Raw genomic sequence first — 12,871 nt, forward strand, 5'->3', positions numbered from 1 at the left:
TTAAACATAAAATGCATCTTGGCCAGAACTTATCATATCCGATATCAAATATTGAGATTTCAAAGTTCTAGAAAACTTACTGCCTTTGATGACTAGATAAGAGCATGAACATTCATGTAATATTGTAGTTACAAATAACCCAACCCCCTAAATATTCATACAGATACAATTAGGAATCTCTCTCTCTCTCTCTCTCTCTCTCATCACTGATCGGTCAAGGAACTTTCAATGTCTTGTGTTGCAGTTTGAATTTGTGCATTCTTTCCTGCATGACCTTCTTCATCAATGGCATCAGTCAGTTGTTTAACTCCTAGTCTCTTTGACATATTATTGTTGTAACTTGCTTCAGCCAAAACCTGTTGTCGAAAAGAGCTATGAAAGAGGTCTTTTTAGCAAGGCATCAATGTGCAGTTCCTTGCAGAAGTTAGCAGAATTTCAATTTTGATTTAATATTTAGACAGGCAGCAATCAAATTTATTGAAACAAAATAGTGCCAGAAATCACAATCAATATCACCAAAGACGAGATAAACACCCCCCTCATCTATGCCACTTCCAATAAGCTGACAACAAGAAGCAGCAGCAAAACTGCAGGGGTGAAACAAAAACACAAGCAGAAGCACTAAGCTCCGTTGTGAAGATATTCTCATTCGAACTAAGCTCCATTGTGAAGATATTCTCAAACTTCGAATGAGAATAAAAAAAAAAAGGGCAACCTTATGAAAGAAAGATAAATGTAACACACTAACTTCTTGTCATCTTAATCTAAATACAAAGAAACTTTTGGGTAATCTCTTATGGAGACATTTTCTACAACAAAATAAAGCAAATAGAAAAACAAAAGGAAAAATGGCACAACAAAATGAATAAAAAGCTAACCCAAATATCACAATCAGCGAGCTATATCTGGACCATCCAAAGCCATTTTACCAAAATGATACAACCAGCCATTATGGCAAACAGCTTCAGGACTAACACAATAAACCATTCACACCTTAGGAGGAACTGGATGCACAAGACGAAGATCCAAAGCATTGAACAAATTGCTTCACTTCATTATAGTGTCAAGTGGTAAATGATAAAACAATCTAGTAAAAACTAACCAACCAAATTCCCAAGAGATATTTTCATAATGATGCTTCAAAGGTCAAATTGTAGGGAACCAACAATTATCCAAGATATGCCCACCAAACATAGCATCCATATTGACGGCTTAACAAATTTCTTTGGTGTTACGGATTTCAAGTATATCCCGAGGCACCAACTTTTTAATCATATGAAAGAGTGTAGGATCTTGACCTTCAACTGAGAGTAGATCCACTATTGCAGCCAAAGTAGATGTATCTGCTGAAAAGCCCCTCCCAATCATTTTCTCCGCAAGTATATTTGCTTCAGTGTAGTCATTTGCTTTAAGGAATCCACGAACCATAACATTGTAAGTTGCTTGATTAGGCATACAACCCATCCCTTCCATTGTCACAAGTAAATCATTTGCCTCACCCAATAGCCCTTGTTCACAAAATCCACCTATCATCATAGTAAAAGTGCGAACATCAGGCTGCAAACCTTTAGCAGAAAGTTTACCAAATAGATTCTTTGCCATCTCAAGCTTTCCATCTTTGCAAAATCTATCAATTAAAATACTGTGCATAGTAATATCAGGATTTATGCCACTGCGTTCTAGCTCCTGAAACAACAACAATGCTTCATCAATACGGCCATTCTTGGATAATCCATCCAGTAGGACACAATAAGTATAATGATTTGGAGTCTGACCATTAGCTTGCATCTCATTTAGAAGTCCTTCAGCAGTAGAACAGCTACCAACCCCAAACAATCCCTGCAACATAGTATTGTAAGTATCAATTGTGGGTTTCAATCCTTTGCAAGGCATTTCAAGGAAAAGATTCATGGCCTCTTCAATTTTCATATTTTTGCAATATCCATTGATCAAAATGTTATAGCAATGAATGTTCGGCTCAATGCCCTTATCCACCATGGAACGAAAGACTTCTATTGCTTTGTCCATTTGGCCTCGCAAAAAATAACCATACGTCAATGTACCGTATGTGACTACATCAGGACCAACACCTCTTTGGACCATGAATTCAAGAACACTCTCTGCTTCTTTTGCCATCCCTTCCTTGCATAATGCATTTATCAATGTATTAAATGTAAGAACATCTGGAAAAACATTCTTGTCTGTCATGTCTCTCAACATTCTTGTTGCTTCCTCCCACCGGCCTAAATTACATAATCCATGTATCAAAGTGTTGTAAGTGATCAAATCTGGTGTCATATCCTGCTGGGTCATTTCCACTAAGAGGCTCAAAGCATCATCTACTTTTTTGTCTTTGCAAAGACCATCAATAATTGCGTTATGCATCACAACATTAGGCTTATAGTTCCATTTTCGCATACTCCTAAGAATCCCTATGGCAGTTGTAGTATTTCCCATCTTGGAAAGCCCATTTATAATAGTTCCGTACATAACTCCATCAGGTTTGATTTCTCCCTCTCTTACCAATTTATTAAACAGTTCCATGGCCTTGCCACTCTTGTCTTGTAAAATGAACCCATTCATTAGAGTGTTGAAAGTAGTTACACATGGTACATAACCAAGTTTGAAGAAGCTACTCAAGACAGAAAACCCATAATCTACTCGATTCAAGTGACAAAGGCAATTAATTAAGACATTCAGGGTATAATCATTAACCGTAATACCCAACAAGCGTATTTCTTTAAACAGACAAATAACGGTGGAATAATGCTTCATCCTGGTAAGACCGGTTAACAGCTTAGTGAATTGGATAACCGAAGGAAGGGGTTGCATTTGGACCATCCGATGGAATAAACTAAGAGCATCATCGAGCTTACCAAACCCCAATTTGGATTTCTCTAACAGAAATTTGCGTAGTTGCCTCCGATCAGGAAGATTACGATTAGGGTTCGTTGAAATTTGAGTATGAAACAGAAGTGTATTGTTGTTATCAGCTGACAACAATGGGTTGAAGTTGAAATTGAAGTTGAAGTTGAAATTGACGGGGGGAAGAAGAGTGATACCTTTTCTGTAATTATGAGCTAATAATCTTCGTCTGGAAATCAAAGCAGCAGTGGAGATTTCTTGCATCTTCTTCGCTCAAAAATTGTTCCTTTTTGAGACAGCGACACGTTGAAAGTGAGCCCTTGACCGATGTGATCAACAAGTCATCAATTTGTTACAGTCGTTTGATAGCAGAAGCTCTCGCTATTGCTGTGTTTGACTGGGGAGAAAGAGAAAGAAAATGTCAAAGCCAAAGAAAAAGACAAAACAAAGGAGACAATGCTCAATTTTATTTAAAATATTTATTAAAATTTACTTCAAATGCGAATTATATTTATAATTTTAAAAATTATAAATATTTTTTTTAATAAAATTATTTATTTAATAGAAATAATATATAAAAAAAATTTCTAACAACTCTCTTATACAGTGATAAAGTTATTTGATTTTATTAATTAAAATATATTTTTGATATCATTAAAAATTATTTATTAATTTTATGATTTATTAATAAAATAAATTATTTATTACGTAATTAGAAATTTGAAAAGGCATAACATAATTTTCAAAGCTATAATGGACAATCTATAATTTAATCAAATTTTAAAAATGTATTTATAATTTATTTAAATTTTTTAAGGGTTTTTTTTTTTTTTTTTTTTTTTTTTAAGCCCATGAGTTGATCTGATTACAAATTCATCAATCTTAGAAATAACACACAAGTTGATCTGACTACAAATTCACATGATTAATTGGAGAAACCTAATTTAATAGGTAAACAGGTAATTTTACAATTTGAATTATTTAAATTATACAACTAAACACTTATTATATTAGTTGTAGGTCTAATTTCTTCAAAATAATAAGAAAATTGAGTATTTTATTGAGCAATGTAGTTTGTTAAAATTTTAAATTAACAAATTTATAATCAAATTATGCTTCAACAGTTTTTTATTTGTATTTTTTTTTCCTCAATTGGTCCACATGAACAAAAATAAAATATAGGGACTGAATAAATAAAATGCATTGAGAAAATGAGAAAGAAAACAGTAAATGTCAAACACAAAATGCATCATTGCCAAACAAGTTTTCAAAAACAAAAAGCTGGTTTAAGAAGATGGTTATAATCAGTTTTTTGGTGAAAAGTTACATATAAGCAACTTTTTTATGAGATAGGAAGTGGGTTATAATCTGGGACCCACTTCCCAAAATAGGCCTAATTATCATATCCAATGTCAAATGTTGAGGTTTCAAAGTTTTAGACAACCAACTGCCTTTGATGACAGGATGCGAACATGAACATTCATGTGTCATATTGTAGTTACAAACAACCCAACCCCTAATATGTTCGTATAAAAATAAGGGGTACTTATGTGTAGAGTCTAATGAGTGGACTTATTATCTAATAGGTCCTATGAAAAAAATTTGTCATAAAAAAGTCACTAATTGTAAGTTTTAACGACAAGTTATAAAAATCATGACAAAAAAAGTCACTAATTATTAATTTTTAGTGACATATATAAAAAATTGTCACAAAAAAATTATTTTTAATGACAATTTTACCAACACTTATTTTCAATAGAACTTGATCGGAATTAAATCCAACTATTAGGACCTATTAGTAGTTAACCCTAATTAGCAATCTCTCTCTTCCTCTCTCATCACTGATCTGTCAAGGAACTTCAGGTCTTGTGTTGCAGCTTGAATTTATGCATTCTTTCCAGTAAGACCTTCTTCATTGGTATCAGTCAGCTGTATAGAATGAGAATTGCTAGAAGTCCTACTCTCTTTGGCATCAAAGTGTTGTAACTTGCTTCAGCCAAAACCTGTTGTAGAGAAGAGCAATGAAAGAGGTCCTTTTAGCAAAGGCATCAAGGTGCTGTTCATTGCATAAGTTGGCAGAATTATTCCACATAATTTCAATTTTGATTTAATATTTCTCTTCTCTCTTTCTTCCCCAACCCTAACCCTAATTTCTTAAACTTTACACTTCAACTAATTTAAACTATTTTGATGGTTATTTAAATGAATTTTTTTTTTTTTTTTAATTCAGTTGTGACAGTCAAATAATCTTGTCCTAGGTAGAATAATTTTTAAAAGAATGACAAATAAGAAACCCATTTTTGTTATGTTTTAATTGATCTTTAATTTTAGAATATAGTGTGTTCCTACATGCACACATTGTGTTTGTTCTGTAATGTAGATAGAAGGTGAAGAAAAGATAAAAGTTCAGTATTGCAGCCTCTTCCCTGCATTTAATTAGGCTATGTTTCGATCTCAAGTTTTTAGAGGAATTTGTGGGTGGGGGTTGGGAGGAGTGGAAGAATTTGAAAATAAGTGGAAAAAAAAAAAAGACGAAGAAACTAGGTGTGTTGTTAACATTGTCAGCAGACAAGTTTCACAGTTCCCTTCCATTTTCTATTTGCACAATGAGGAGTTGAGTTCCATGGTGATTGTGAAGATAAAGCAGAAGACTGAAGTTCAAACACAGCCTGCAGTAGAACGGTTGGATATTTTTAGTGTTGGAGGATTTAAAATTGAGAGGACTTTGTTATGGTAATTTGTGTATTCCTAGTCTCCGTTGAGTACGAGGATTTACAAGTTTTTGATTTTTCATTGGGCTCAGAGGAGGGGGCAACTTGGGGTTTAAATCCAGTGCTAAAAGTTTGATGTATCCTTTTTCTTTTTTTTTTGTTGGGATTAACGGCACACCTATTTCCATTCAATGTTGCAGTAACAATTTAATTTCCTCAACAGACAATATTGCAACATTTAACTAAGAAGTCTATGATATAATAGGTTAAAATGTACTTGCGCTTTATGATTATGTTGTTTGGTGTGTTTTCTGATGTAGATATTCCCTTGATGAAACGGGTACTGTCATATTACACGCTTATAGCTCTACAGCTAAATTTTCCTCCTCAAATTACCGAAAACCTTTACCAATCTTAGATATTTGTAGTCATAGTTGCAATAACAAAAGAAAAAACATAAGAAAAAAGAGAATTGAATCAATTAAGGGCAAAATAACAGAACAACATATAAAAAAAAGAGAGAAGAACAAACAGAAAGAGCATTTTCAATTTTATAATATTGTAATCTACAAATGGCAGTACAACTTGAAGTATCCAAATTGACATTTTGAATCCTGCCAAAATGACCTCAAGCCCCAATTCATTGCGCAGAAGCATGATTATATAGCATCTTCTACCGCAGTTTGGTTTTTGGCAGTGGCCAAAAACATTGTAAATAGCAACATTTGCAAGCAATCAACCAAGAATCAACTGTTTCAAAGTAGAACCCATCAATTCCTTGTCCTAAAATGATCTTCCATTTTTTCCATCCTATTACTGAAACAAATCTACAAGAATGATATTTCAATTTAAAAGACTAAAATTGTAAACTGAACCTTCACTTCATCATAGGCAATGTATGCTTAAGACGATTATAGTGTAAAATTAAAAATGATAAAAACAATAAAATAAATACTTACCTAGCAAATTCTGAGCAGACATATGACCACCAAAGATAGCATCCATGTTGATAGCTTAACAAATTCCTTTATGTTGTGTTTGGTTGAGGGATTTGAGGAGGGATTTGGAAAGAAAAATGGAAAAAGTAGGTGAAATATGAATAAAACATGCCTAAATTTCACATAGTTTCACACACCTTTTCCCTTTCTCTTTCCAAATCCCTCTCCAAATCCTCCAACCAAACACACCATTAGTGTTATCCTGGGGAACCAACTTTTTAATCATTTGAAAGAGTGTAGGATCTTGACCTTTAGCTGAGAGTAGATCCACTATTGTAGCCAGAGTAGATGCATCTACTGAAAACCCCGTCCCAATCATTTTCTCCACAAGTATATTTGCTTCGCTGTAGTCATTTGCTTTAAGGAATCCACAGACCATAACATTGTAAGTTGCATAATTCGGCAAACAACCGGTCTCTTCTATTGTCATCAGTAACTCTTTTGCTTCACCCAAAAGCCCTTGTTCACAAAATCCACCTATCATCATAGTATAAGTATTAACATCAGGCCGTAAACCTCTAGAATGAAGCTTACCAAATAGATTCTTTGCCATCTCAAGCTTCCCATCTTTGCAAAATCTATGAATTAAAATATTGTGCATAGTAATATCAGGATTAACGCCACTGCATTCTAGCTCTTGAAACAACAACTATGCTTCATCAATTCGACCATTCTTGGATAATCCATCCAGTAATGCACAATTAATGTAAAAATCTGGATGCTGACCCTGAGCTTGCATCTCATTCAGAAGCCCTTGAGTAGTGGAACACCTACCAACCCCAAACAATCCCTGCAACATAGCATTGTAATTATGAATTGTGAGTTCCAATCCTTTACAAGGAATTTCACGGAAAAGATTCATGGCCTCTTCAATTTTCATATTCTTGCAATATCCATTGATCAAAATGGTATAGCCTATAGTGCTAGGCTCAATCCCCTTATCCACCATGGAATGAAACACTTCTATTGCTTTGTCCATTTGGCCTCGCAAAAAAAACCCATCCATCAGTGCAACGTATGTGACTGCATTGGGACCAACACCTCTTCGGACCATGACCTCAAACATGGCCACGGTTTATTTTGCTATGCCTTCCTTGCAAAGTGCATCTATTAGGGTAGTAAAGGTCAGAACATTTGGAAAAACATTCTTTGGTTTTAGTTTGTAGAATTCACTTTTCAGAAAATTTTACTTTTTTATTTTCCGTATTTTTTTGTTTTCACTGAATATTTTTAATACTTTAAACAATTTTTTTAATTTTTAGACACACCTAATATAAATACACTTAAAATGAATAATATTTGTGAAAAAAAACTTTAAAAAATTCACTAAATACCAACAAAAAAAAAAAACGAAAATTCAATTTTTTTTTGTTTGTATTTTTGTGTATTTATTAATTTTTTAAAATATTTTTTCACAAATATTTTACTATTTAGATACATCTAAGTAAAGTGCATATAAAAAAATAAAAAAAAATGCTTAAAATTTTAAAAATATTCACTAAAAACAACAAAATATGAAAAACAAAAATTTCAATTTTCAAAAAACTAAATTCAGAAAACTGATACCAAACACATTGATTATTGTCAGTCATGTCTCTCAACATTCTTGTTGCTTTCCTCCCGTTGGCCTAAATTACATAATCCGTGAATCAAAGTGCTGTAAGTGATCGCGTCTGGTGTAACATCCTGCTCGGTCATTTCCACTAAGAGGCTCAAAGCATCACCTACATTTCTATCCTTGCAAAGACCGTCAATAATTGTGTTATACATGATAACATCAGGCTTATAGTTCCATTTTTGCATACTCCCAAGAAGCCCAATAGTAGTTGTAGTATTTCCGTCTTGAAAAGCCCATTTAAAATAATTTTGTACATAACTCCATCAGGTTTGATTTCTCCCTCTCTTACCAATTTATTAAATAACTCCATGACCTTGCCAGTCTTGTCTTATAAAATGAACCCATTCATTAGAGTGTTGAATGTATATACACATGGTACATAACCAAGTTTGAAGAAGCTACTCAAGACAGAAAACCAGAATCTATTTGATTCCAGTGGCAAAGGCAATTAATTACAATGTTCAGGGTATAGCCATCAATCGTAATACCGAACAAGCGTATTTCTTTAAACAGATAAATAACGGTGGAATAATGCTTCCTTCTGGCAATACCACTTAACAGCTGAGTGAATTGGATAACTGAAGGAAGAGGCTGCATTAGGACCATCCAATGGAATAAACTAAGAGCATCATCAAGCTTACCATAACCCAATTTGGATTTGACTTCGATCACGAAGATTAGGATTACGGTTCGTTGAAATTTGAGTATGAAACAGAAGTGTATTGTTATCAGCGTTACAATGGATTAAAGTTGAAGTTGAAATTGAGTGAGGGAAAAAGAGTGATACCTTTTCGGCAATTATGAGCTAATAATCTTCTTCTGGAAATCAAAGCAGCAGTGGAGATTTCTTGCATCATCTAATGGTTATTTTTGAGACATCAAGACATGAATGTTGTGTTTTGTTAGGGGATTTGAGAAGGGATTTAGATAAGGAACAGGAGAAAAGTAGACAAATGTATGAATAAAATATATTTATATTTCACCTAATTTCACACACTTTTTTCCTTTCCGTTTCTAAATCATTTCCCAAAACCCCAACCAAACACAACGGAAAAGAATGCAAGTGAGTCCTTGACCGATCTGATCATGAATTCATGAATTTGATAGAGTAGTTTGATGGTAGAAGCTCTCATTATTGCTACGTTTGGCAGGGCAGAAAAAGGAGGAAATTAAAGTACTTACCACTAATCCATATACCATATATTATAATAATTGAGTTCCATTTTAACTTGAGGCAATGCACTAGAAAAGAGATCAATTGTTGAGAATCAGCATAGGTAGTGATACTGAGCATGTGTTTCTCTTTTGCCCATAAAATAGCATCCAAACAAGCTCTATCCTTGGCAATACAATTTTTGTCAAATTCTGCGCTACTTGCTCATGCCACCAATTGTAACATACCCACACTATTCCTATATTGCCATCCGCTGCTCGCCACAAACCATCCACCACAAATTTGAAATCCTGAAATTCTATTATTCTATATCGCAAGGAACAAAATTTATAACAAGACAAGTTAGATAATTGTAAACTCTGTTCAAAATGGTCAGCAGCCCCATCAAATGTATATAGTTGCAAAAATTATGGGCTAACACAATTGTTTGATGACAAAAAGACAAGGTTACTAGGAATGGCAACAGGCGGGGGATCACACTTCCCGTCCCCGCTTCCCGATGGTGAAAATTCACTCGTTCTCGGCCCCGATCCTCAATGAGGAACCTATCACTGTCCCCATCCCCACCCCTTAACGGAGATCGAGTTTCTCCAACCCCGAAAATTCTCCAACCAAAAAAATAAATTTAAAAAACAAAAAATAAAAAAATATAGAAGCAATCTGTTTCATTTTCAACATCAACATCATTAACAACAACATCATCCCCAATCTGTTTCATTTTCAACCAGTGTTATTAAAGGCGCACCTAGGCGTACGCTTTGGCCCAAGTCACATCCACGCCCAATGTTTGCGCCTTGTAGTGTTCCAAGTCAGGCGACTTCGATAAGGTGAGCCTAGGCGTGCGCCTACGCCCCAGTCTCGTTCAATCCCAAGATTTGTGCCTTGTCATGTTCTAGGCCAGACGACTGTCATAAGGCACCTGATTGGCCCAAAACTTGCATCTTTAGGGCTTTTTTTTATTGCTGCTTTAATTGGTTTTGTTTAAAATCTAACCATTGATTTCATATGGTGCAGCTACATAAGATCCTTACTCTTATTACAGATGCTAATACATTGGGCATTCAACCCCAAATCAATGATAAAAGAAAAATTAGCCATAATTCCTAATCTAAAAAACACTAAATATTTAACATTTCATTTTGTTTATGTTGAATTCTAAATTATTTACTTATATTAATTTTTTTTTTTTCCGTACAAGGTGTGCCTCACTTCGGTAAAGCCTACGCCTTACCTTGCGCCTTGAGCCTAGGCCCCAGGAGACCTTGGCGCCTTGGTGCGCCTATTGCCTTTAATAACACTGTTTTTAACATCAACATCATAAACAAAATCATCAACAACAACAGATCTCAGATCTGAGTGTGTATCATCAACAAAGATTTGAGATCTCTGTGTGTCATCAAATAGATCTGAGATATATATGAATGAAGGATAGCGGGGTATAATAGTAATTTTACTTCGGGGGGAAACGAGGACGGGGTTGGGGCCAGGGACTAGCCAAAGCTAGGAAACGTATCATTGTCCCCAGCCTGAAAATTATCGAGGATTCATTTCCGAATACCATCCTCGGCCCGTCAAGGATATTTTTTGAGAAAAAAATGCTCTAATCGAGGTCGGAGAGGCAAGTCCCCGCCGGGCCGGTTTCAAATTGCCATCCCTAATGGTTGCATGAAAAATAGCACTATTACCCTGATTCCATATAGAGTCGGCCTTGGCCCAAGACGAGCAAGGTGGCTACCTTAGGCCTCAAATTTTAAAGGTTCCCCAAATAATTTTAATTCTTATGATGTTAATAAGTTAAAAAATAAAGATTCAAACCAATTCATATAACTTCACAATCTAAATAAAAGATTTTTAGAGTATCCCAACTCTTTTATTTTTTTTTTCCTAAGTTAATTTGATTATAAATTTGAATACAAAATTTGATTTGATATGAATTGCTTTAACCCTTTCATCAAATTTTCCTGAAAATCTTTTTAAAAATTCTGTTCATATCCGAAAATTTTCTTTTCATCAAATTTCACGGATTTTTTTTTCTTCAATATGTTTTTAAATTTTTATCAAATTTGAATTTGACAAATTCTAAATTTGATTAAAAAAAATGTTTCTCTTAAAGACCAAATCAAAAAAATATATATTTATAGATCTCATTCATTCTAAGTATGACACGCATTACATTAATTTTGAATTTATATTATACACTTGAAAATAAAAACTAAAATAATTTTTTTTAAATATTATTTATACATAAAAGGCTCCAATTTTAAAACTCCGTCTTGAGCCTCGAAATCTTATCCCATATTGCCCACAAAAGAGGCCCTGATTCCATGCTGCCCACAAAAGAGCAATTAGATGTTTAGAAGAGTATCATCATCTGAAACCTCATGTGAGAAAGGATAGTGAGCGCCCACAAAAAAATCAACACCTAATGAGCTACCACTCCAAGCCCGTTGTGACTCTGGGCATTGAAAAAATAAATGCCCCAAATTTTCCTTGACAGTTAGGCATCTTGGACAAGCAGTATCCACTAATAAATGTCGAGTTTTCAAAACACTTTTAACCGGTAGAATATTGTAAAGACATTTTCAAAGAAAAATGAACCATTTGAGTGGTATTGTATTGTCACCTTCCAAATCCAAGTCCAAATAGGGTTATCCCTAGGCATATTAGGTGATATTCGGATTTCGTGTTTTTCTAAACCTTCCAATATCCAGATTTGACTGTCTATTTCCCAGAATTGGTAAAACCCCATATTGGTTTGTCCTCACTTGACATTTCAGGCACATGAATACCTTGAATATACCTTTGACTATCTTCAGAAAAAAAGAGTCAAAGCAAATTCAATCACCAACAAAGCTTGGGTTTGTCAATGAAGTGAGCAAGACTAAGATGGGAAAAGTGTCGAGAGAGACCTTCGCCACTTGAAGGGTTATTTATAAGTGGAATCCATTTCTAAAGGATTGATTGATTCCCCATTTTCCACAATCAACCTTAGTCCCGAAACAAGTAAATCACGATCCCATAACATACTTTTCCACCCTCAAAAAAAGAATGAGATGGTTTTAAATTTATTTTAACAAAAATAAAATTTATAACAACTGTCTTATACAATAATAAATTTTTTTAAATTATTAATTAAAATATATTTTTTTCACATCAATAAAAACTATTAATTGATTTGATTATTTATTATGTAATTATAAACTTAAAAGGCAGAATAATTTGTAATTTAAGCAAATTTCAAAGAATGTATTTGTAATTTATCCAATTTTTGTAATTTATTTATTTATTTTAATCCAATAATGAGAAGCAGCAAAACTGCAGGGGAGAAACAAAAAATAGAAGCAAAAGCACTAATCTCTAGAGTCCATATTGTGACATGTTCTCAAACTTCAAATGTGGGGCAAAAAAACAAAAAAGTGAAAGAAAAAAAAAAATTTAATTAGGCAATGTTTGGATCTCAAATTTTTAGAGGAATTTGTGGGTGGGGGGTTTCGGAGGGGTGAAA

General features: G+C 33.9%; 1 protein-coding gene across 2 annotated transcripts; it reads right to left on the reverse strand.

Moving 5' to 3' along the window:
• Positions 1 to 3,300, reverse strand: LOC114259405 (uncharacterized). 2 transcript variants are annotated; one of them, XR_014333594.1, is made up of 2 exons: positions 879 to 3,300; positions 1 to 356 (listed from the first exon to the last, which is right to left on the reverse strand). XR_014333594.1 is itself a non-coding variant. In XM_082875560.1 (2 exons), exons 1-2 carry the CDS (start codon positions 3,127 to 3,129, stop codon positions 346 to 348), a joined length of 1,842 nt encoding a protein of 613 aa, XP_082731686.1. In that variant the 5' UTR covers positions 3,130 to 3,300; the 3' UTR covers positions 1 to 345. The 2 variants fall into 2 exon arrangements, 1 of the variants encoding a protein (XP_082731686.1); XM_082875560.1 differs by having other exon boundaries at positions 1,299 to 3,300.
• Positions 3,301 to 12,871: the final 9,571 nt, after the last annotated feature.

Source organism: Camellia sinensis, chromosome 6 (assembly GCF_055761805.1).
Source record: "Camellia sinensis isolate YWXY chromosome 6, ASM5576180v1, whole genome shotgun sequence".
In the NCBI taxonomy this organism is placed as follows: Eukaryota; Viridiplantae; Streptophyta; class Magnoliopsida; order Ericales; family Theaceae; genus Camellia; species Camellia sinensis.

Excerpts from the sequence above, each read along its gene's own strand:
- LOC114259405 (XM_082875560.1), bottom strand. The coding sequence starts at position 3,129 with ATGCAAGAAATCTCCACTGCTGCTTTGATTTCCAGACGAAGATTATTA.